The 26,974-nt window shown below is 41.5% G+C and overlaps 1 protein-coding gene across 2 annotated transcripts in view; it reads right to left on the reverse strand.

Moving 5' to 3' along the window:
- Nucleotides 1–26,974, reverse strand: part of Nachralpha6 (nicotinic acetylcholine receptor alpha6) — a 391,747-nt gene that overhangs the window by 112,681 nt on the left and 252,092 nt on the right. For both annotated transcript variants that reach the window (XM_076819769.1, XM_076819770.1), the window contains exon 8: nucleotides 21,646–21,840. In XM_076819769.1, coding sequence (XP_076675884.1) covers nucleotides 21,646–21,840 — 195 coding nt within the window. The remainder of the gene's footprint in view (nucleotides 1–21,645; nucleotides 21,841–26,974) is intronic.

Genomic DNA, 26,974 nt, shown 5'->3' on the forward strand with positions numbered 1-26,974 from the left:
GTTGTGGTTACAGTATTTTGAACGGATGGATGTGTCAGAGTGTCGGGTCTCTCGGTTAGCACCTGCCTAAGTGCATACGTCAAGTTTCCATCAGTTGCTTTCAAGGCACTTGCGATTCCCATTCACCATTATTCTATTGTTCTTCAGTTCACTGACCCAACTAATGGCTAACAATGACCGAAGCCCAACTCACTGTAGATATTTATGAAAAGACCACAGAAAGTGGCTTCTGAATGTATCCCTGTGATATGAATTACTATACACTCCACCCTCGATTTACGCTGAGTATTCGTTACGCGCGTTTTTAAAATAGAGTCTGCCAGTAAATAAAAAAAATACGTAAGAGGAAAGCCCGTGAATTGTGTAAAAGTATTTATTTCACATGTTTGTGTTCAGAAAACGAAATTTAAACTTTATTTGTTGTTGCTGTAAGTAGGTGTACTCTAAAGCATTCAACCTTTCCTTTTTAATTGGTTCGAAGTTACTATTCCTAATACTAAAAATATTTTGCCCTTCTACTTCAGTGTTATATAAAAAAAATATATTTTCTAATCGTGTAACATTGGGACCACGTATAAAAAGTGTCGAGTAAACGGAGAGATTATTTACCGCGTATAAACAGTACCCCGCAAATCGAAGAATAAGTATAACTTAGACACTTGCATATTGAAATACGTGTAAGTATTTTCGCTAAAAAATTAATTTGGAAGAGTTTTAATTTGATTTATTGCATATTTATGTGTGTTTTATTTTTTCTAACTGTTCGAGAGGTAATAGTAGCAATTATACGTGATTCGTGTTACGGTAAGCGACGAAATACGCGAAGATGGATTAATACGTCAAATTAGGGACACAATAGTGCTGATGCCATGAGCACGCAGCCGTCCAAGTCATTAATAACGTTAGTCCAGCTGGTTGACTTGAAATTCGAAAACCGTCGACCGCATTAGCGCGAAAAGCGTCCTATTTATTTATTAACACGCTGATTTCCGCGTTAAATATTCCGCGGGCACAGCAAGTCCCCGTGAATCGCGTACGTCTTCCACACTTCATGGCTGCAAAACACGGTGGGAATGTTTAATACGGGAGAAATTCACTTTATCTGATTACGCATGAAACGATAGTAAAATGCGTAATAAAACTTCTGTCGGTGAATAATTGACGAGCAGGGCGTTCAGGATATACATGAATAGAGATTAACTCATTTAAATTAAATTGCGAAGTATTTTCGTGTTTCGACGTGGAAGGGCTGCCATTACATAAATGTCCAGTAGTTCAGAAACTCTCCCAACTATGAATTAAAAATATGGCACGAAGATTTCGCTCGACGCTACGTTTTCAAGCAAATTTGATTCTTATTTGATCGCATTAAAAAAACTAGTTCACGTAGAAAATAGCGAAGAAGTTCCTTAATTTGGAAATATACATAGTTATAGGGCGTACAAAGTCTGCCGAGTGTGTTTGACTAATGAATGAAAACTTTGCATGATGCATTATGGAAATTTCTTCAACAGTTCTTGGATTACAATTTAAAGGGTGTTCTTTTCAATACTCCCTCCATTTTGAAGTCTATACATATCTTGTGTACACTTTTGTAGGATCGGGAGGTTATTAGTATTATTATTAGTAGTAGTATTAAGCGTCTTTATTGCACAATGCAAAAATAGAAACAAGGAGAAAAGAGAAGGAAATAAAAGAATAGCGCAAAGACGAGGTTCAGTCGTAGGACTGTTTTGCAACGTAACCTTATGGAAGCATCTGATTATTCACTCCTATGCGCTAATTTCAACAGAAGTATGATATTCGATTATGGAAAACAGGCCCTGAAATGCCTAATTACCTGTCGGACAAAAATTAATACAACTATTCCGATATCATTAAAATAATGATTACTAGTAATTTACAGTGGCTGATCAGTGGTAATAACACATTCACATATGCAAACAGTATTTCTTCATCGGACAGTGCGATCAAATCAATTGAGAGCGCAGAGGGTGAAATGTAAAGTGTAAACAACGGAGCTGCAGCCACCTGGAATTATCGATACAAAAAACGTGCAGTCCAACAGGTACCTACAGGCCTGATAATTCCCTCGACACGAATTCCTAGCAGGGATTTCGGTCTCGCCTCTTTCCCCCGGAGGATTTTAATTCGTTTAGGGGCTGTTCCCGACACGGCTCGGATAAGAGTTCGAGGTCACATTTCGATGGGATCGTAGGGCGCAAACCGCGACAAGATGCATCCGCTGCAGGTGGCAAACCGCCAATAACATCCAGCGTTGTTGGTCAGGGAGCGGTGAATGGGGTTCGGGGTTGAGGAAAGCCAGCAATTAGTTCCTTACGATTAGTTTCCTGTGTTCGTTCGGATAGTTCCGCAGCTGCGTAATGACGACGGTTGTACGTGGCAATGCGTGCTTGATTAATATGCCAGATTGATTCATGGAACTCGGGAGCCCGCGACTTGGACCCCGGCAATTTATGCTTTTAATTCTGACACTGTTGCTCGTCGTTACGGGGGCGCAATTGTACTTGTATGTACTTAAATTGCCAACTGCTTGCGTCTATGGATCTTCCCAACGCGTTTGCAGTCAGTAAATCTTGCTGCAAGTATGTTACTACAATGGATCGTCGCCTCATGCACGGAATGGTACGAGAGGGATCTAAATTGTTTTCTAGAAATGTAAATTTTAATACGATTAAATTTTGTAGTTGAAAAAATAGTTGTGGAAGAACGCGGTTTTTTTGTTGTTAAATTCATCAAATTTTTAAATTTGAATATTAAGGTCTAAAAATTTACAGAAATATTGGCAAAGACATACTTCTCGAAGAAAATTGCCTGGGGTGCGACAGGTACATCCCGCGTGACCACGAAGGGTTGAATAAATATTTTTTAATTCAAGAAGAACACTTTGTAAGTTTCTGCGCGACATACACCCTGTCACAGTGTCAATGTCCTTCTTCGCGCTATTCTCGTTGAAACACGAAACTGAAAATTGCAAATTCAATTTACTGAAATCACGAGCACAAACGCGGGAAGTCATTTCATCCCCTAAAAGGGAGGGCATCAATTTGTCCTATTTATCGTGTGATTAATCTTCCGATTAATTCCCCACCGCACACAAGCATTCGCAAAAAGGATTTGCATTCCGGGAGCACCGGTTTTGCGAGGAGAAAAGCTCTGTTGGGGTAGTTGCAGACAGATTACACGGAGCAGCGTCGTTGATAAATCACGTTGTCTCACGGATCATTTACGAATTGTCCCGAAATCGCTGGTTACACTCACTTGGAAACAACCGGCCGCGCAAATTGCGTCATGGCGAAAGATGGTGTGGCAACGGATACCTGTACGATGATATATTATGACTGTGATCGTGTGTGTGTGCGTGTGTGCACTCCCCTACCATTTGTTGCGGGAATGACAAATCAAATACACAAGGTGCGCTATTTTACAAATAAAGCATGTTTGAATAGCTTGCATTTAGAAACTTCTTTATGGAAATAGATAACATACGTCTGAAACAATTAGGTATTAAATTTTGACATAGTTCAAGTACTTGACAAATTCTGACAAGTACTTGACAAATTCTTGTTAGCATATGCACAACGATTTTAGGTATTTAATAAAGTTATTTTAAACTTTATATGTTCTTCATTGCACTTTAAAATCTCCTGAGTGAAACATAGTTTTTAATACACTTTTTCAATTGTAAGAAGTTTGGAAAAATGTGTTAATTAATAGTGTTTATTGGCAAATGAATAAATGAAGTATATGAATGTTTATATCGTTTCGTATGAAAGTAGCATGAACACTTCTAGTTTTTATTTAATAATTTTTAATACAAATGACCCCAGTGAATATTGGCCTATAAGAAAGTTTGTTGTTTTTACCTCTAACAGTTTTTGAGCAAATAAAGTTCACACGTGGAAGTAATAATTTTGGGAATTGCCCTGTACTTTGTAAGATCTTGACACATAGGAGTATAAAACTGAGCAAGCCTAAAACTCGATACTCTCGATATTCGACTTTTCGTTTTCATTAAAATTTTTTTAATTAAATTAATTCTCGATACGAGTCTGAAAATATTGCATGCCTGCAGTTTTATCATATTTCATTTAATTAAATGTACTCGTAATAATGTTTAAAATTTGAACGCGAGTACTTCAAACTCTCATGTGTACAGATTTAATGAAAAAATGTCAAGTGCTACATCAGTTGATTTCACGGACAAATTCTAAGTCAAGAATTTTACGTGAGAGCGAGTCTGATTCTCGGTGTTTGACAAACTTCATTTACCCCTACTTCGTCGACTCTTGTTTGCATTTGCATATCGGTTATTAATTTTCTTAGATTGGAAAACAACATTGATGCGTTGACACAGATGAATTGAAACATGTATATACATATATTATAAAATTGTACCTTTAGCAGAATGGATATTTATATCTTAACTGAGGAATCTAGGAAACGTTGATTGGATGGTGTAGTTGTATAACATAAACATTTTATCCCCTTAAATGAAGACGGTTGAAATTTCGTTGATTGGAGTGGCACGAAAAGCCACACTTATTGGCGTCTTAAACACGAAATGAGAAATCAGAGTTAGAAACGTGACTCGAGGAACCACTCATATACTGACATTGGGAGTAAGTTCTCGTCTTCCTTGGAAGATCAATCTCGTTCAAGGTGAAACTTATAAATCCCACAGGAACGAAGAATTAAGCTCCCGTTGGTGTGATGTATTTTACTCAAAATTACGAACTAATAACTACTTAGTTAGGTACTCGTGTTTAAGATGAGTTTTCAAGAGACTTAATTAATTCGTAATAATCTAAGCCAGTATCAATTAATACTCATGCATTGTGAAATGTGAAACTAAAATTTAAGTACACTTAGATAACAAATCCACAAAGTATCAATCACCTCGAAGTTATCTTTCAAAACGATTAACTATTACAAGCATAAATTTCCTAAACTTCCCACATATTGACGAATCCCAATTTCCCATCCTTACTATTTTATTCCAAGCAGCATAGGTAATAACGAGAACAAAAATTTAAAATTTCCACTGTGATTTCTCCCACCGCAAATAACATCAACCCTATCGACGATAAATTACCGTCATATCAGTTCTACCGACATACTCAATCACATTCACCCAATACATGAAAACCAAATAGACGCAACAGTTTCCACCGACAGTTGCCAAAACTGAAACCGTTCTTCCTCGAATACCAAACTCTCCATATCTCTGTAGGTACGTACTCCCAACACGTGCAGAGGCACCTGCAATCCTTTTCCCCTCACGCTGCCAAAATCTTGGCCGTATTTTGCAGCAATAAATCGTAGCAAATTTTCCTACACAAATACACGTTGCTGGGGGCGTGGAGACGGGAAAGAGAGCAGTTTGCGAGAATCGTGTCAAGGTGAGAGGCGATACCCTTAGCCGTGCCAGAACGTTAGCGGGGGTGGTGGTTATGTGTTCGCAGACCGAGCCCTTTGTAATGGTAATGTTCGATCAAATACACTTTCCATGAAAAGGGCAGTGTCGCTTTGCAGCCTCGACGCGGGGGACGTGGCGCGCGCATTTCCTCCATATTTATCCGGTTAATGAAATTCGCGATGCCGTCGCCCGCGCCGCTCACAATTTACAGCGGCATAATATTATGGAAATTTCATTCATGGACGTCGCAATAATGCCATGCCTAAAGAGCTACATTTTTGTCCATAATAATAAGCACTCGACTATGGTGAATATGATTTCTTGACGGATAACGGAGGGATCTCGGGAAGGCTCGAGAGCCGCCTCCAGTTTCTCCCCAAGACGGTTAGGGTGTCCTCAATTAGAGGGGAATAATGGGACGCGTTTGTTACGCGGCTTCAATGATAATATTTCCTTTGAAGGGTTGACGCGAGGCACTGAAAGACATTTTGGTAGTTAGCGTCTGTTATTGCTTCTTACGGGGATTAAATGCCAAGTGTTCGATGAGGATTTTGATGAAAGTTTGAAAACAGGCTGGGTTTTCAAACTTCCAGACCAGTTCCCTTGATGTGACATTTTTTAATTTAGCTTCTTGTGAATATTAAAATATTAATATCAGATAATGTTAGATACTTGTCATTTCTATCCAAGTTTGTTTATGCATATATATATAGGGAGGCTTAAAGGTTGGCGTTCTTTTACATTTATTTTTAGAAAAGGATTAACATTATTGCACCCGTAATTTCTTTATTAATTATGTCACATCTTTGGCTACGGGACTGAATTTTTGTATGGAAAAATATTAGTCACTGTACCCACTCCTAATTAAACAGATTTTACATGACAGTGATAAGCAAATTAGTTTCTTAAAATATATTAACAAATGCTGTAACCTTCAATTCCGGACACAAAATCTTGGACACAGAAACTATGAATCAAATACAAAATCTGCGCCGTCAAAAACTGCGCAATAGTGTACCATATAGCCACGCAAAATTTGAAGTAAATCGGTTGAATAGTTTTCGAGAAATCGTGGGTACCGTGTTTGAAAACCTGGTTTCGAGAAAACTGCATTTGAAGTAGCATTTCACTTCTAAAACATGTAAAAAATTCGATCTCTTTGGCTACGTGCATGTCCACCCTTAATACACGTTCGATGCGAGATATAACATAAATAGTAATGATAAAGCAAACGAAAGATTAAAATCACGAATACGTGCCAGCGACCATCGATGTGCAAATTTTGTAAAATTATTATTTGTCATCAAAGATCATATCGAGGTTATTATACATAATCGGAATCCTTTTAGCAAAACAAATCAAATGACACCGTTTCTAACTTGAAAATAAGAAGAGACGACCTTAAAAAATGTTCTTAGCTTTCTCAATTCCGAGTATAGAAGCGAAACAAACTGAAAGCAAATTCGGATCCGCTTGGAAGGAGCTTGCGCGAGCGGCGTAAGTTATATCTCTGCAGATCAAGCTACCAAATCTCACGCCTCATTACGCGACATCATTAGGATTTCAAAATCATTAAAAATCGCACACCGAGATCACGGTAAAGGGGCTTGAACGCGTCCAAGCAGCCAAACGTCGCGTTTTCTGCCGGTGTCAAGTATTAACGTAGTCCGTCACGATTCACTAGTCTCCCCCAGACTTCCCCAGAATCTCTAAAGTTTGGAGGGATACCGATCTTCCGAAGCTCTAATACGTTTCACCGAACTTCAGCGAGTCCTGACCTCTGGAAGCTTCCAAACGTAAGAAACTTTCAGTCGACGTTGAAAGTGGAAAGAAAGCTCGCGAACAAGAGACAAAGCACGGCTGATAATTAATTACAGGGGGGAAAACTGGGGTTGTAAGAAAAAAGCGCGGGGTAAGAATGAACGATGACGCCTTTTGATAAATCGAACGGTGTCAAAATATTATCTCGAACAATCCAGGGTATTTGTACCGACGTATTTCACGGCGTTGTGAAAGATTCTAGGTCCAATGGGGCATTTATGTTGCACCCGAGGATTACGTGGCGCAGGGCCGCATTTACCACTAGCCGCAAGCTGGGGCTTCACTCTCTACGTTTAAAACCTTACGCCTCGCAAACAACAATATAAAAAACAGCCTAGTTATAGTTTCAAAATAAAATCCTTCTTCTTAAATATTAAATTCGTGATGTGGAAACTAGAGGCAACTGAAAAATCTGTCGAGCCTCCCATTTCAAGCTTTGACGTTCAAAGACAGCGTTCTTTCCTATAGAATATAAAATTAACAGGAACTGTTAAATCTTATAATTTTTCTGGACGTAATTATATTAACTATAATGAAAATCCGCTGCACCTCTATTTATTCAACTAGTTTCACACATTTGCTTCTGCGTGATTTATTTCCACGAGTTTGAATTAACGATAAGCAAGCGAGGCTCCCATTTCAACAAAAATTATCCCCGACATTCTGAAATCGTAGGTACAGAAAAGCTAACGAAAGCCCCGACTCTCGTGCGAATTCACGACGGAAAGGAATTTAAAATGGGACGGTTGAAAACAATAATCCCATTAGCATATATTCAATTACCTATTCTTGAATTAACATCCAGCCGCTGATATAAAATTCCATTGAAACAGCACTCGTCCGAATCTTCCCCTCGTCCATTTAACTTGTTCAGAGGATACCGAGCTTAATTAAGTAGCCGAAAAGGAGGGAGAGAAATTCACCGCGGAGAATCAGGCAAGCTTTCGAAATTTCCCGGTGGAGGATACTGAGACTCCAGCTCAAGATGACCCGAGACGCTTGCTTTCCTTAACTTTGTTTTCACCGATAGCATCTTCCGTTCGAAGCGCGAACAGCCAGCCTTGGATACGGATGCGGCTGCTTTCTATTTGATCCGTAAAACAATTAGCAAAACTGTTTTACTTGGATGAAATAACAGTGCTGGGCTCCGTCAAGTTTCGCTAGGGACTCCCCGAGTTCCCTGGCCTCTGGAGCGAAGGGGGATGCGTCGCCACGGATCCCCGTAGCCAGGTTTAAACGACCGACGAGCAGGCAACGTAATGTCACTACAATGGCAGAAAACGCGGAAGGAGCAGGACAAAGAGGAATTGGAAAGACGGCCTGATAACAATGACGGAGGAGCAGGGAAATGAGGCGAGCACGGGGCGCGCGGATACCGCGAGATTCGATCTTTCTTATTCAGATTTCCTGCGGGGATCCTTCTTCCGTCTCCTCGCGGGGGAAGTTCGTAATTACTATGCTTGCCGAATGTGAATAGGTTTGGGAGGATGTTCGAATATCGCAGGCCCGGCATTCGAACTTCCGAGAAGAAGCTCTTCGCGCGATTGAAATTTTTTTAACGAATATCATGCATCTAGGCTTTTTCTGGCTTCTCTTTAGATTTTTGCTGTATGGGTCAGTGCTTGTGGTTGTTGTCTGGGATCTCCATGTTAAGTCAAATATGGTGTGGTCTGCGGGAAATTGGGAGAGGTTTAAGTCATCATTTCGCTGGTTTTGAATTTGTTTACTAAATGCAGGCCATTAAAGTTTTTTGCACGTTTTTGCACGAAAAGGGGCTTTAGAAATGTATTTATTTTAGTTATTTTAGTTATTTTATTTCAATTAGAAAGGACTGACTTTCCCGACAAATTTAGTCTCGGTCCGAGAAATCGTTTCTGCAACACGAAAATTATACACAAATTCTTGTTTCGCGAATTTAATTCTTTTCTACGAAGGGAGACTTTTTTTAGGATGGCCACTATAAAAATTTCATAAAAAGTTGATAAATGCCGCAGTGCACTCACCAACCTCTACTGCAAAAATGATGGATTCAATGTTGAATGACCCTACAGGAAAATTCGTAAATCATTATCTGCAATCCGTGAAATGTGGGTGAAATAAGAAATAAATTGGAAATATTCTTTATGAGACATTGTTTTACTTTGATGTTGCTCTTTAAAACGTCATAACAACTTGATCTGATAGCAATGCAAATGTAATAACGAGTTTTATTATGTTGAAACAAGTTGATGATATGCTACTAAATATGTATAAATTAAATATGCCACTCTCATCAGTTGAAAATATTTAAATAAGGATCATGACACTTCAGTGTACAATTTGATACATTGATCTCACCGAATGGTGTATTTCTGAACGTAATATAAATTGTCCTTCATTCGCGCGAGGATAGGTATTTGATTAATGAGAAAAATCTCAATTTATGTCGCACTTTTGTTTCGATTCTGCATACATTCTCGGCGCGTTCCAATGCTGACAAGGAATTTATCATCGATTTGCATAACAGCGAGCTGTGAAATACGACTGATAATCGATCCGTCGATGTTCGTAGTATTTATCAAGCGTAACATTTTTGACGTACCGTTATTTTTAACTTGCTCACGCTTCGGGCACGATCTATCATTTGCAGGAGGAAAGTTCGTTTAATTACATTCACAGTCGCGCAAGTTTGTGTTGGCAAGAATTTATACAGAATGCTTCTGAACTATCAAAGCCAAAGGCATTAATAGACAATCGAATGTTGCGAAAAGAAGAAACAGCAGGAACAACTAATCTGAGCAAATAATAAATTCTATGAGTAACTTTTAGGCTACTTATGAAAGAAAGGGAGAATAATTGATTTTTCCAGTAAACAACTAATTCTAATTTTAAAAAGCGGAATCACTTTTTTTATTATAAAAATGAAATTGACATTTGTATCGAATTTGGTACAAATGTGAACACATTTAGAAGCCTATTTGAATATAATTCGACTGCTTGAGAAAAAAATTCATTAATTTTCCTATATCACAGTATTCATCGATTAATTTAATCTTCTTATCTCCAGACTGACCAAAAATGTGAACCGAGCCAAGTTACAAACTTCGGGAATAAATAATGTGAGTGAGTAAAGAAGGCGTAGTGAGAGCCCACCTTACCTCAGGTAGTTTGGTATTTACGATGGGTCCAAATGGACCCTGTATGCGCCAAGGGAGTGTTAAGATCTTTGATTGCTGGCAGAGTGGTCCCGCTTTAGCATTTTCGGATCATCAAGACCTTCGTGCGCTGAAAATTACGCGAGACGAGGGTAATTTTTAATAACTCCCTCCTCCAGCCAAGCCAACTGCAGCTCCGACGTACGTAGGCTTGACAAACGACCCGCAGTTATGTTTTAATTGCGCTGTTCCGACCATTTCCGACTCTATATACATACATTGTTCTTTGTCGACGCGCTAACACCCACACAACCGCCGTGCACCAAGCACAATCTTGCCACTGTGCGCTCGTGTGTGACAAGCGCACGAATACATTCCGTTCATTCTTCAAAGGGATTTGATTATGCAACGTTTCACGTTTTGTTCCCTGCGGAGTGGAAAGCTTTCAGGCCACTTCCCGCGTGCCGCTTCTTTTTTTTTCTTCTCCCAGAATCATGCATACATATATGCGCGGAAGGAGGCATTCTTAATAAATCAAAAACGGATAGATTTACCGCTCCTGCCAGATTTGCTTTTGTCTGAACTCTGAAGAGGAAGGGAAACGATTTGAGTTTCTTCCACTTTCCATTCATTTTGAAACAGGTTTTCTGATTTTCTTCGTTGTGATTGGAGTAGAGTGGATGATTGTTTATTAGGAAGCTTAATTGTGTGTGATAATGATGTGGATGTTAGGGTTGCTTTGGTTTATAAATTATAAATTATATTGTTTTAAATTGTTGCGTTTAGGGTAGACAGTGAAGTAAAAGGATGATTTGTGCGTGAAAAGAAAGGTATTCGTGTTGAACTATTACCGAAATATATACTTTTCTAATGATTTTATTGGTTTTGTTAAATATTTTTAATTTATTAGTTGATATTTTTAATTTATTAGTAGAAATACTTTTACGCAAATTTACTTATTGTTAGTTAACTGTTAATTTCTGGTACTTAATATCGCGCCCATTGCAATTAATAGTTCTCAACTCATTTCATTTATGGGTAATTGTACCCAAATTTAAATTTCCAAAATTGTTGAGCAGTATAACTATCTACAACAAGAGCGTTTGTACCCAGATTTATGGCAATGAATCTTAAGCTCTAAGAGATAATGTTGAATCAAGAATAATTTTATAATTGCAACTGGGATTAATTTTGGCCATAAAACAGCGATGACCAGTAACAGCATCCAATGCAGAGGCCATAAATTCGTTCCACTTGACGGAGGATGCTATCCGCCTGTGATACCAAGCAGGACAGTGATAAATTGATATTTACTCTAGAAGATCTTCCATTTTCCTCAGACAAGCTATCAATGATTTTCAAATTATATGCAAAATAATTGCCGGGAACATAGCGTAACCGTAGACAGAAATTGATGACACTAACACCCAAGAGATGCACCCAAAATGGTTATCATAAGACAACAGAAAGTGTTCTCGTAAAATCCTATGTACAAACGAAGGCACAACATCTTCAAACACTTTAATTTATCAGAGCAGATCTTGTGACACGTATCAAATTTTAAAAAGAGGTGACATAAAATCTGTAAACTTTTAAAAAACTTCCCTAACAACTCGAAACAAACATTTAAGGGAAATATTTCATTTCATTGCACATATTTTAAGTCTAAAGCCTCAGGGTGGAATGCAAAGGCGCTAAGCTGGTGCTCTACCTAGTTCATTATAAGTGGAAGCGACAAGGTCCAAGAGTGCATGACAAATTGCATGAACCTCTTTACGTGACACTTGAGAACAGCCTCAAGATTTATGTTTAAGAATCTCTAATTAGTGCTGGTTAGTGTCCAGTGAAGTGAACGTCTCGAAACTTTTTAGTACAAACGAGCTGCAACTTTCTCGTTGTCTTCTATCTTTATCCTCGTAAGTACCTACAGGCCCCTCACGGGTTACTTTCGTCACGTGCCTATCGAGGGGCATTCTTGCATTCTATCTTAGTCATTTTCAAAATCCTACGCTATTGTTGTAACATATTCCACGATCGGTGGAAGAATGTACAATAGATTATGTCCCCTTCAATCGTAACACGGAAATCGAGGCGGAATTAGAACGTTGTAACCCTACGGCTTCCTCTTCCCTAACAAATGCAGTTCTGGACTAATCGGAATTTCTAAGGAGAATCTTATTTCTGAACGGAGTTTGAACGGAATTCGTTTTACATCGTGTGTACCTCAGGCTACGGCGATGATGAAACTCGGCTGGAATGGAATTTCTATGATATTATACTCTCTCTATCGACCATTCGCCTATAGTACTGGTATTAGATAAGAGTGGATGCACCCCGGCGCCATACTCGGCATACCCAACTTGATATTATCAATATGTTTGAGAAATTCGACAGATTACGGGAACCCGGGTTATTTCGTTCCGGCATTTAAGCAAAGACTCCTATTCATGCTTCCGTCCCTAAAAATTCCGCTCGCTAAACACTACAGTGGATTTAGGCATCGAAAGGACAATCGAAATTTCAGATAGCCCTGAACATCTACGTTGTAATCATCTCGAACGAGACAGGATATATAATTACAATGGAACTTCACTTAGGTAAGCTCGCTTGATCTCTAATTATTTATTATTTTCATTGTTGTACATGATGTATATCTTCATTATTGTTACAAAATAAATCTCCTGTTTTCCATACTCTCGTATTTTTATTATTGTTCACCCTTTAACTCCCTTTCAACCTCCGCTATTCTGCAGGGTGTTTCAGATTTGTAGACAAAGACTTGCAATAGGCAAAGAAAAGTGTCTTAATAAACATAATGTCCTGAACTATTTAATTTCTATTGATTTTTATTTAACAAGCTAAATTCTTTGTACGATTACACATGCTGTGACATCTCAGTGACTCCAGAGTATCAAAAATAAATTTTAAAATTCAAAAAAAAAACTTTCACCATCAACATATGAAATTATACACGCCACTGTTCAAAATATAAACCACACCTCCACAGTATCTATAACATGTATAGTAATACAAAGATTCCCGCTGACAAAATAAAAAGAATATCTCGAGAACGATTAGTTTACAGCCCCGCATTTCCCAAGACATTTCGCCTGCCTTTGCAAGCTTTATTAACACTTAAATCTCTACCTACAACCATAAAGCCCCTTGCATAATGAACACAAATTACCCTCAACGCAGAGACACAAATTTTCGTCCATTATTCAAGATTACCTCTATAACACCATATACCTGTACCTCGCTTTCCCACAGTACCTGCTCATACTTATTTTCATATTTTCTAATAACTCGTTAACACTTACCATACATGTACCTGCCACTTTTGCAATAAATACCTATTTTCATCATAATTAGATATTATCATTTACCTTGATATACACGTGAAGATCAAGATTCTTCTCTCGTGCCCCAAGTCAAGATTGGGACACTTTTCCTTATCTCTGTTCAACTTATATTTAAATTACTCTCTCAGTGCAATAAAGACGTTAATAATAATAATAATCAAGGATGAAGAGGTTCTAATAAGGCGTTCGATAACATTTCACCCGAACGTAGACCCCTGCACGACATGTCGAATAAAAATCACAGAGCAGTTTGGCGGGAGCACAGAGGCCGCGCGCGTTCCCTGTGGGGAATGGCGGCCAGCGGGTGACGGAGTATTTTCACGGTGCTTTCCCAGTGGCTGGACGGCGCTCGGGAAATTATATACCCGCGCAAGCTCATGGGACACGTGGCATGCAGGACACGTTCGCGTTTGTATGTATACACGGCCGAGTCGTGTAGATAGTGGCAATTGTACGCCCGGAACAACGCCGGCGAGAGCTCGAATCCCTGCCAACATCGATCCCCAGCCCCCTGTCATCCCCTCGCGAACCGTCGAATGGAAATTCAATTTTCGCGCCTTCTCGACTGGGACCAGTTTCTCAGATCGATCCCTCGATTCGCAGGCAATCGTCCGTCATAAGAGACTCGTGTTTGCAACATGGGTGTTGGCCCACCTACCCTTTCCTAGCCTCTTCCTTTCTCAACTTCGCGCGTGTGCACGCGGAAAAATTCACTCGTGGGAGCTGCGCCAGTGTCATGGAAAACCCAATTGGCTGGATCCGTGACACGCGGAGGCATTGAAGGGTGGGATATGTGTGCACTTTTTTGGGGAGCGGATTTGATTTACTTGCTGGTACAAATTTATGGCGTGATCCTACTGTTGGGTCACATGTGAGACGTCGATGTTAATTGATTGTAATAAATTCGACGATGGTATCGATTGTCGAAGAGTTAATTATTTATTTAGACTTTGCCTTCTCCAGGCTTTGGAGTTTGTATGTCCCTGGATTTCGTGAACATGAATTCTCTTATTTAGGCCCGGTGCAGACGAGCGGTTCGCTGCAGTCTGCCGCTGCGTTCATTTGCGGTGAAGCAATAGGTGCGTTCGTCAAAACGAACGCGAACATACCGGCTAGTAGCCGCAAAACTTTGCGTCCTGTGTGAACTGCTTCATATAAATTCCTGTTCTGCTGAAACGCGCGCGGAAGGTTGCTGCAGCGGCAAACTGACGCAGAACCGCTCGTCTGCACCGGGCCTAAGACTTTGTCATTATTACTGTGCAAGGAATATTTCTATTTCGTTGAATGTACAGGGTTGTTCGTTTAGTGGCGTGGCGTGCCCTCGATCCTTACAGCGTTCCATACATGTTACACATTGTGGACTTTGATCGCTGAGAAAGTGAGAACTCAGAGATCCCTTTGTCGAAATAGACACTGAATATGTAACAAAAGTTTTACGAACTGTTGATTCTGAACGCGACACTTTTGGAAGAAACATTTACAACGTAAATAATGGAATTCCTCCATGAAGGATATTTCTTCCTGTCCCTGCAGTCAATCAGCACTTAATCACAACCTTCTAATTTCGCAGATCAAAGAATTTCCTACGATCAAGAGAGACAGATACATATTTTAATCATTGCTTCGCTTCGATATAAAGACTCACACACTCAGAACCCCATAAGCCCCTGTACCTCCGCAAACCACTGCCAATAACTGCGCTGAAACCATCTCAAGCTGTGTTGCTGAAGTTTAGGTGAGCCCGGAGTAGTGGACGATGGGCGAAGAAATTGCAGTAAGACTGGCACGTCTGAAAGCGTGATAAACGAGGAAACGTCCAGAGGTCTGAGTGCAGCGTCTTCCGCCATAAATCTATCACAATTATGAACGTTCCTGAAGGGGGTTATTTCGCGTGAAAAGCATTTTGTTCCCGGAGCCTGGGCGACGTGGCGCGAATCAAGCTTCTTAAGAGGGGCATTAAAGAATGATCGAGCTCGACTGGCGGGAATAAGAGGGGCTACGATCACGTGCCGCTATTGAAATATATGGCGAGAGGTGAAATCTGGCCTCGTGTATCAAACAGCCGTTTAGGATCGACGTCGATATTTCCAGCGGGACAGTTCCCATTACGGCTCGTTCCACCGGAGGACATCGTTTGGCTTTTCGATTATACGTTTTATCGAAAACAGACTGCTTGAAACGTCCAGGCGATGTGTCAATAATTCCTGCCTCTTGCCGTTAGAACGGTCGAAATGCTGTAATGGGGCAGCAGGACGCGCCCCCTTGCAGGACAGGATAAATATGGTGGGGGGCGGTCGAGGCGCAAGTTCCTGGCAAATTTCTCCATGTCGGGACTAGGTGAACGGGGAGAGAGACGAGGACAGCGACTTGGTGTAATTATCCTTTCGCCTGACCTCCGAAGACTCGCGTCTACCTTTGAGTTTCGAAAATTTGCGCGGCCGACGGACTTCCTTTTCAAGGACCCGTTACAAAGGGAGCAGCCGCCGCGCCGCTCTGCTCGAAGAGTTCAGAAGTTCCTGACGTGCAAACCGTTGTAGCGACTGAGTAATTTATGGGAGGCAAAGTGTTGTGAAACGATTCGATGAAGACGCTTTTACCTGGGGATTTAATTAGCGAGTCCTAGCGAGGGATTTTCACCAGTTGCGTGCTAGGGGAGTGATTAGTGGAAGCAATATCGTGGCGATAAGGGTAATTCTGTTTCCATATGCATTTATTCGTTTTTCTTAGCGGTTGCTTGTGAATTTTAAAGTACTAAGGCACTGAGTAACTTAGAAGATGGATAGATTATATTAACTGGAAGTGTAATAATACAACGTCACTATAATCGAAAATTACAAAGTTTTATGAGCTCCAATTTCTGGCTATGTTGTTATATACACGTGTATACATGCAAGTGCAAAGTCTAATTGTATTTTTACTTAGTGGAATTTATATTTTCAAGGGATTAGCAGCAGCATTTCCTCATTCTCTATGTTACGTGCCGCGGCCTTTTTAGTGTTCGAGCGGCACGATTTTTAGACGCAATATCGATTAGGGGTATCCCACAGTCGTTAGACTATCAAGTATTGCTGGATTGAGTTTATGATTTAGAAAAAGCAAGGAGGCTCGCCGCAGTCGTAACAGTCGATTCTTTTAGTTGATAATTATTTAGGTACCTTCCCAGAAGGAGAAGGGGTAGATTTTGGGATCGTCGTTGCTCCAGTCCCATACGGGTCTTTTCAATGGAATCAGATAGGTAATTCACTAGTAGAGGTTGAGTATAAATAAAATTTTAATGTTGAATAACGGATGAAATCAAAAGAACATAACATAAATTATGGATATGATCGATCAATAATTGTATAAAGTTCAGGTACTAATATAATTGATTATAATTTCTGACTAGGGAAATCCCACAGTCGTTTGACTGTCAGAAATTATTAGTTAGATGCATTAAATTTTAACAGTGCCAAATAAGTGGTAAAGAAAAAGATAAGAAAGGGAACTCACCAGACAGTCGCAATAATATAAATGTTAATCTGCTTTTAAATTTGCTTTTTGAGTTTTGGAAAACTTTCTGGATCGCTGATAAACCTGAATCAGAAAGAAGGATTAGACGCGAAAACACACACACACACTTGATTTGAATTATAAATTGAAACGGAAATAATGTAAATTAAATTATTAACTGAGTAAGTTAAGCGAATAATTAGTTTTGAAAAGTTTAGGATTTGAATTGTTTCGCAAAGTTGAGTCTTTCACGCGGTTACACAGTAGACCGGAGAACTCTAGCTCTATAAGACTTCGCGGACCTCACGATTTATCGTCACAGAGTGCCGCAGCTTCACGCTCTCGGCAGCGGCCAGGGTGGGTCCGCGTCGAAAAAGCTTACGCTGCATCTTATCGCTTGACCATGCATGGGCCCCTCCACTTAGCGAGGCGGGGTGTATGTGTGTTTGCTCACATCCATCCGTCATACTCTCTTGATTCAAATATACGATCGAGAAAATTATATTAACTGTATTTGCGGAACATATGTACGCACTATAAACCATGACATCAACACGGTACAATTTCACATAGCTGAAGGCCTTTTCCTCATCATACATAAATTTATATACACAATTTCTGACTAGGGGAATCCCACAGTCGGTTGACTATCAGAAATTGTGATAGGGGTCTAAAAGAACAATTCCTAACTAATTAACAATCCACGAAACGTGCGACAAAACCGTGGGAAGGCGTCGTTCCCTGCATCGGTGACCGGATGTAAAGTATACGATTCCGTGAATCTTCCAAGAAGGAACCCAGTGTGCGCATTCCTGATGTAGCCGTTACTGATTATGTTACAATGTTTAGCGCGACGGTCAGGGGTGCGCTCAACGAGGGCTTTCCTACAATGCTGCAAGGCATTGTTGAACCACACTCCTGCCGCTTACACAGAGCGAATTCGGTACAGCAAGAGAGCCACTGGGTCTTTCGGAGCGCGATTTTCTGGTGAGAACGCCGCTGCGTCAGCACCGCCTTATCCTTATCACGGGACGGCAATATGTCGAGGCGACGATGCTTCGAAGAAGGGGTTCTGATTTTACTAATTTATTATTAACTAACTAGGCGGGAGTATGATCAACGAGGGATTTCCCATAACGCTAGGCGTTGTTGATGCATACCCCGTCTTAAAAAGAGAAATTTTTCGTTCCGAACGTAACATCTATAAAAGATTAAATATTATTTAGGTATAGAAAGTTTGCGTGTCGCACAATTTCTGGTCCTAATGGAAAGATAATGAATAAACACTGTTTTAATATCCTTGCTAAAAAAAAACTACTTCGTTTTTGAAAATGCAAGCCAATATGATTCTGAAAAAATGTATATTTATATGTAAAGACAAGTTAGTTTTCATAATATCTTACCAAATTAGAGCTTATAATACAATATAATTTTACATTATAAGATTTTTTCAAAGATAAACCTGGTCCCAATTAGTGGGCCATTCTACAAATTGTTTCAAGTATTTCCCAAGTACAATTATGTTACCAGCATAAAGCAGGAATCCATAATAAACGATAATAGTATTCATATAACAACATAACAGAAAAATTACCCTTATCGCACTCAATAAAAGACAACCCTAAAATTCCACCCCTGAACAATAACAACTCTTAAAAACCACCATGAGGAATCCAAAATCCCTTCCAACTTGAACATCCACTAAACTACCCCTGCACTTTAAAAAGACATACCAACAGCACATAATTTCTCTTTTAAACAAAAATCCCGACGATCCAGGCGAAACAGAATAAAAATATCCTGCCTCCATCGAAACTCACAGGAGACTCACACACCTCTTCCAATCATGGTTCCCAGGTGGAGAGAGTGGTTGGCCAGACGATTTCGATAAATCTCGAGTCCTCCAGCTGCCCGCCAAGACAAAGGAATCTCCCCCCCGCGACGCGTCCTCGCGATACATCGCCCCGAATAATTAATCGGCTGTCCGCGACCTGGCAGCCACGAAAGCCAGCCCCGCGTCCCAGAAGACGTATTCGAGGCAATCGGTGCAGCCTCATGAAGCATACATCGGGCCGGAGGGAGCGTGGCCACGGTGGTATGCATAATGCAGGGTGTAGCGTGCAGCGCGGAGATTTTCTCCCCGTTGTAATCCAGGGGATGCATTCCTATACAAAATTGAAATCACGCGACGCGCCCGACGCTGAGGGAGCAGTCACGATCGCTCGTGGCGTAAGGATGCAGAAGATACTAGGGGAACAGTGGGCCCCCATAGATATCGCTACTTTAGGAGGGAGCGCAAGCACACCGCCATCGATGCGCGTCGTGCAACGAATACAGCAGCTGCGCAGCTCCGCAGGGCTTCCCCGTTCCGCGTCTCTTATTTCTCAGATACGAGGACACGGGGGGCTGCGACTGCAGATAGGGGGCAATCACTGACATCCTGGAATTCTGAGAAATCGTTACGCTGATCCTGAGGAAACTCGCGGCACGCTATGTATTAGGGAATCGACTTTGGTAGTAAAGGTCGACAAAGGAACCTCCATGAAGAATTCGTTCGAACTTTGACTAGCGACGCAGAGCTAATGATCGCGCGATGGAATTTTTTAATTTCGTGAAGAGAATTGTTATTGGAGGATTTGCAGAAATTCTGTTTTCTTTTTTGGTAAATTTAAAGTGGAAAGAAAAAAGCGTTGGAGTTATTTGGCGTTACAAATTTGTTAACTGAATGTAGGTTTTAGTTATTTTAAGATTATACTTCAGCGTGTGCATTACGTAGCAATATGAATGGCGACACGTGTGACGTACTTATGTATTACCCTGCAATTTGTGCTACCCGCTTCGTCAGATTGAATTCATGTTTTTATATCAGCAAGCGTTTTATGTGTGTAGTTACGTGTCGACGAAGATGCCGATGGAATTGAGTTTTAAATCACCGCAGAACACACGCGTCACCAGTTAAAGCTCGAACGAAATTTTCTATAATTTCTCCCATTTTCTGGTTCTCTGAATTCCCTCTGAATACAGCGAGCACTGAATGCGTGGCAGTGAATACATTGCGTATCCTTGCAAATGAGGAAACCTGCATCGAATTACACGTGTAATCACGTTCGAGTAAATGAAGCAATTCGTTCCGTACCTGGTAAGCTGGGCATACAATACAGAAAGCAAACGGACTCGTGACATTTCCATTCTGTCGTATCGTATTTTTCCTTTGGGATTTCGCGCTATCTGTCGGGGCCAGCCAATGTATGTTTATTGGCGAAATCCATAACAGTATTTATTTCAGACTGGTGCCGTAACATTTTTTTTTTTTTTCATAAAGTGTTGATCGCGATATGCACCATCGTTATTCCACTTTCGTATAAATTTCCATCTGAATTATCATTTCAGTCCCGAACAGGAAATTTTGCGAGTGGAGAAAGCACCCCACACTTTAGCCCTACGATAAAAACTGAATATAAAGATCGACGAATTGTATGAAATATTCTACAGCAAATACCTCTATAAATAACTTTCGATAGCCCAGAGTATATCTGTCAATAGCGACGAAGGGGTCAATACAGTAATTTGTATGCATCATCGACGTGAAAATGGTGATTCCGAAGCAATCGTTCGCCAACGCATGGAGTTGTTGATCGAGGAGACTTGAATCTACGTCGATCCCGCTTGAGGGTTTATTAAACTAGCACACTATGGAAGCACAGAGCAAGATCAGAAGTCATTCCGGTCAGCACTGATTTCAGAAGACAAACGAACGCAGTGCCATTTTTTAGTAGCGACACTGATCCCCCAATCTATCCACTTTGGGGTCCCATCTAACGACTCCGAATTCACCCTAAGCTCCTTAATCCGACCACCCGTCCCGGTTCACCATAAGACAGCGAGACTATCGAGAGAGGCAACCGTAATTCAACGGCTGGAGAACGATCGACCGAGAAACGTCGTCCGACGTGGCGTTTCGCAATGTCGTCTGGCCGTCCGTGGTCGAAGGGTGGGTCGATCTCGTTACTTCCTTTCGTCGTCCAAACAAAAGATACGCAGGACAGTCAGCGTTTCAGTGCCGATAGGTACGAGGCGTCAGAAACATAATCCGACATGTTGAAAATCAAACAGTTGCAAGACTCCGTGTATGTGTACATACACACATATACAAAGAGGTACAGAGAGATAGATAGATAAGAGGTAGAGGGGGAGAGAGAGAGAGAGAGAGAAAGAGAGAGAGAGAGAGGTAGAAACAGATGACAGACAGATAGACAGATACGTATGGTGTACAGTCGAAAGAACCAACAGAAGATAGACAGACAGACAGACAGAGAGATAGAGAGAGGAGAAACAATATAGAAGAGACGTGTCTGGCTGGTGTAAATACGCAGGCAGGTCATGCTACGAGTTACGTTACCTAAGGTGAGCTTCTCCCCGGAATCTGGCGGCAGCGTGAAGCCCAGGAGGGCCATGCTCGATATCAGCACGCATGGCACGATCAGGTTGAAAAAATAGTATAACGTCCTCCTGCGGATTTGTATGGTGAATGTGACGTCCACGTAAGGCTCCGGGCAGCACTGGTACGTTATCCTGTTCCTCTGGCCGGGCATTCCTGCAACGACAAGCTCGGTTAGCGTTACACGATGGAAACTAATGGCCGCTCGAACGACTAGCTGCGGAGGGGCGCGGGGGTGTGAATCGAAGGACTGCTTTGTCCTGATTCCCGCGGCGCAAGGGGCCCGCGTGTGCACGCTGCGCCAGCGTGTAATTTGTTGCGGAGAAATTCGGATACGCGCGTTTAATCACGCACTCGTTCGTTGGAACACGTTGATTAAGTGAAATCCTTCAGCTCCGAACACGTGTACGTCGCGGCTGGATTTGCGCTCAGCGCTGCTGTCGCTTGTTCAACGTAAGCTGCCGCTGTAGCCAGCAGACACGGTGGAGGGCCAGAAATGTTTCAAACTGTTTTCGAAAGTAATGGGTTTCTGGTATGCGGTCGTCGTTTAAATTTGTTCAGCAGGCGTTGTCTAGCAGATTCTGCCTCCAAGGAAGTTGGAGGGATTCTCCTGCAGGGGTTGGTTCTTTGTTGATAGGATCGACTTTAGTATTAAAACTGGTGGTAAAAGGGTTTGTATGAATATGTGTATTATTTCAACTTGCTTCCTAGTTATAGGTGCAGTAAGACACGCTTTATAGAACTCTGGTGCCAATGTAAAACTGCGACGATTTATGGTGTTGATATGTAGCTACCCCAAAATGATACTATACATAGACTCGACAAGTGTTGCTGATGAATTTCACTGGCAGAATCGCTTTTGTTGTACGTGTCTGCTGGCTTTAAGCGCAGATTTAGAAACCAAGTATACTGTTAATTCAATGACTTCGAGAGCTTACACTTTTATCATTGTGATGAGCTTGAATTTAAAGTCGGAATGAAAACAGAGAACCGAGCGAGATATTATGAAAGTAACAATAAATAACAAGTAATACTGAAACATTTGACTGTCTTCTCTACTGTTTAAGATACAAATAAATCAGTAGGTATCAAACGACTAAATAGATTTCACAAGCTAGTTTTTCCATTACTCTTCAGAATTGTGAAACTTCGATCCTTCAGTTACATTAGCGAATTAAATCACGCCTCGAAGTGCTAATTCTTCGAGGACAATGCCCACGTGTTTCGGTCAAAACAGAAGGATATAACATAATGCACTTGAATTTCCAATCGCAACCTTTTGCCACAAATTACACGCTCGTCTCCAAGCACACGCTCATATTTCCCTTGCGCGCCTTAAATTGCTTGAAAAATACGTCGCGGATGCTAAACATCTGAAACCGTAATCGCAACCAAAAGCGACCAGGACAACACGGCGACAGGTGTCGCGTGATTCCTTTGCAGCCACTTTTACGAGGCGATTACGTTCGGCGAAGATCTTGTGGCGGGCTTTACGGGCGCGTAAGAATTCCTTGCATTCGACTGTCATCCTTCTTTCAATCGCGAGACGTTCGAGCGACGAGTGGCAGCAGGTTACACGGGGACAGGGCATTCGTACGCGGTCCCGTATCGCACCCCCATAAAGGGATTAACGTGGCGAGTCGATGCGACGCAGCTGGCTCCCCCGAAATCCAATAAAGGAACTGGAAGTATACTTACTCGTCCACGGGCGCGAGCGTCGCGTTAATAATCGCGCTAAAGGGAACGAGCTTTTTAATTACTTTCAATCGAACCGGGTCGTTCCGATCGAGAACGATATTTCGTATAAGGAAGTATCGGGGCACGATCACTTGTTGCTGCATAACTGGGGGACTCTTTCCCTCCCCCCAGGTATTTCTATGCTAATTTCCCAAATGGCGCGCCATTCGTTCCAGCTGGAAAAATTACGAGGCATACACCTGCGACTACTTTATTCGGGGGATCGTTGTACCTTTAATTGCCTCGGCTGCGTGAGGCGCTTAATGAGAGATGCGTGTTAGCCACCAACACGCGCGAAAGTTTTGTCTTTCCTCTTGGGGTTGTAAGGCCCAAGAGGCTCCGTGGTACGCGATGCTGGCAACCTTATCACTCGCCAAATTAATTTTAAGTGATTATTAAATTGATATAGCTCGTTGATGTACGATGATCACACAAGCATGATCACACAAGCACGAATGTAAATTGTTCGATAGTCTTGGTCACGAACGCTGACCAGAGTAATTACTCAAATCCGAACGATGATTTGAGTAAGACCTGTTTGATTGAGAGTTCTAGTCACGAATGCTTGACTAGATCCTCGCAAAGTTATCTGATCGTTTTTTTTTTGTGTCGCTCGAGGTCTCAACCAGAGACCAGAAGTTGTTTTCTTGGCAGACCGATTCGAAATCTGTCCCGTCTCCCTTTTTCGGCTTCGAAGGTAGACAAGCGTTAGACTTTCGAGAGGTGCCAAAATTGCTGATTGGCCAACCTCTCCTCGAAGAGGAGGGACCTTCCTTCCTCGATTTCGGTGGTGGAGGAGGAAGACCTCTCCCCTTTGGTGACGTAGCGGAGGAAGACCAGACATCTGGCTAACAAACCTAGCTAGGTTGTTCGGTTGGAGCGTTTAGCCAGGGTCGCGGTTTATGACCGTATTGTTCTGTGAGTCAGCGGTGGACGACGGGATGTACCGGTCCGAGGTAACCGTGTACCCTCACTGACAGAACAATTTAACGGATTATCTCAGGACGAAAGTAGTCGAAAATACCAGAAAAAATGGCACGATGTCGATTGCCTTTTAGTCATCTGGCAGGCAAATGGTTCCCAACGAACGCTTCGAGAACAAACAATTGCCTACCGTTACGACGTTGAAATTTCGCCTCGCCCCCTGAGCCCGCTTTTGTCCTTTGAAACGAAACAATGCGGCTGGCTATTTTCTCATTTTACCTTTACCAACCACCCCTTAAAAGCAGACACGTTTGCGCATGATAAGTTATTTGTCCTTTCATGTTTGATTTACAAATAGTGATCACGTAATTGAGGTTTTCGCCTTTGATCCTTGCGCACTTCCTTGTCCATCGAGATGAAAATGTTTGTAAAGGGTATTTGAAAGTTTTTAATAGAACGACTGGGTGGAGATCCTTTCACACGACGGAATGGAGCTTCTTGCCTTCGTTTGAGCGACGTAAGTATTTCAAAGGAATGTAATTCGCGAGCTCCTTCGAAAAGCCTTTTTGGACACGGTGGATTAAAGGAAGATGAAGAGAAATTGGGATTAAAGGAGAAAATGAATTTTTTTCTTCAAATTCTGTATTAGGGACTTTTGCAGCAATGTTATTTTATTATGAGAAGTAATTTTAGTAAAAGTGATTTGTGTCTGAGTTAACGAAATAACTGATAGGTACGTATCCTCTTTATTTCCCATTTTATTATCTCACTTTTCTCATTGCTATCCATACCTCTACCAAGCAACGAGTATCATTCGTTCGGAGATTGAAAATACTATAAGCAAGTGCATTAATCATTACTTTTCCACGAATATTCGAAATGGAATATGAAGAACCGATTTCATTTTTCCTGCTATTCCAAATAAATCGTTACTTTATTCAATTCTACGTCTCATTAAGAATGGAAAAATTAAAATATCCTTTCAAATCGTTAGTTCTTACATCGATTTGTGTCTACAGTTATCAATTTCATACGAAGTAAACATTTCTCTGCAGATAACAGCATTTTGCGTTCCTTCACACTTCTCTTCAACAGTACCCAACCCTGCCAGCCATCTTAAAAACACTCTCACCAAAATAACCTAGCATCTCGCTTCCTGCAAGTGAATTCCAGCAGCTTCAATGCGATAACAGAGAAAAGCGTTCGTACGGTTCGAAGGAAGAACGTGTCGCGCGGCCATGTGGCCCCAGCAGCGTCAAAGAAATCTAAATTTATTAATGCAATCTCGCCCCGGCATATTCCCTAACATTCTCCCGCCTTACTCCATTATTCAGCACCCGCATTTCAAATTCCTTGCCGCGTATTCTCATCCGCCAAGTCGAAGAGCTTCGACGGAATCACCGTTCGGGAAACGAACTCGAAGGCCAACGCGAAAGATACACTCGTAAAGGCACCAGGAGAACGAGAAGTTGGCGCGAGAGCGGTGCACGACGGCCCTAAAGCCGTAGCGGGGCACGAGACCAAAGACAGTTCCGTGAAACCGATGCCTCGTAAAGTCATTCGACGCTCATTCAATCGCAGCCATCGACCGGAAAGTTCATGGGGTGCGGGCGAAAGGAAGCTACGAAGGCTATGGCGTGCAGGATCGTCTTTGCGCTTGCAGGGCCACGGAAGTGGCCTCTTAACGACTTCCACCGGCATTCCCTTACACGCCGGCGACGTCGCACGACGCTGTGAACATCGAGTGCCGAAAAGAACGGGGTGAAAAGTGCACCCTTCCTAGCTAAGCTGAGGATTTGGCCGTTCCCATGCCAGTGGCTACTAAGGGGAATGTGGGAAGAGTGCTAAATAATTTTCACTGGCATTTTGGGCATCCTGAAGAATGTGCAATGACTGCAACTCGATCGAGCGATGAATTTTTGGAAGGAAATAAGAACTGACTTTTAAGGAGGCAAGGTTGCTTTTCCTCAGGCGACGAGGAGAAGATCTTCTTTATATTTGGGAATTCTACTGAGGATGAGTGTTGGATTTTTTTAAATAACAGAAGAGTTCATAGTTTCCCACAACAATTAAGGATTTTTGTAATAGGTTCCTTGATCTAACAGAAAGGATTTAGTAGTATTAGTGACGTCGTTAGACCTAGATGTTTTATGTGTAGAATATTCTGACGATTAAAATGATAGAAGCTACGGAACGAGACTTAGCATTAAGTCCGAGGGAAAGTTCCGCCGTTTTAACTTATGCAAAGTTCGACCAGCTCGTGAAAAACGAGCAGACCCCTAATCGATACGAGGTTTTCCCTGGTTTATTAGACACAGCCTGAGCTATAAAATATTATGACTTCTTAAGGAATGAAACTTTCCTTACGAAATTTCACAGAGTGAAGTTGCCGACGGGCAAAGTGCACTTTCGACACTGTACTTTACGACTATCCAACGAGCAATAAAGTGGCAACAGCTGTCCAAAATTTGTGTACAGTTTCCGTGCATAATTGTGCAACTGCTGTACATGTTAAAGCTGAGACATTTGAGAGACTCGCAGTTTTTGAGAGGTGTTGATGCAACTCACGTCACATATTCACGTGACTTACCCGTGAGTGCTTGAAACTGACGCCCTGCTACCTATTAAT

This window comes from Andrena cerasifolii, chromosome 9 (genome assembly GCF_050908995.1).
Source record: "Andrena cerasifolii isolate SP2316 chromosome 9, iyAndCera1_principal, whole genome shotgun sequence".
Taxonomy (NCBI): domain Eukaryota; kingdom Metazoa; phylum Arthropoda; class Insecta; order Hymenoptera; family Andrenidae; genus Andrena; species Andrena cerasifolii.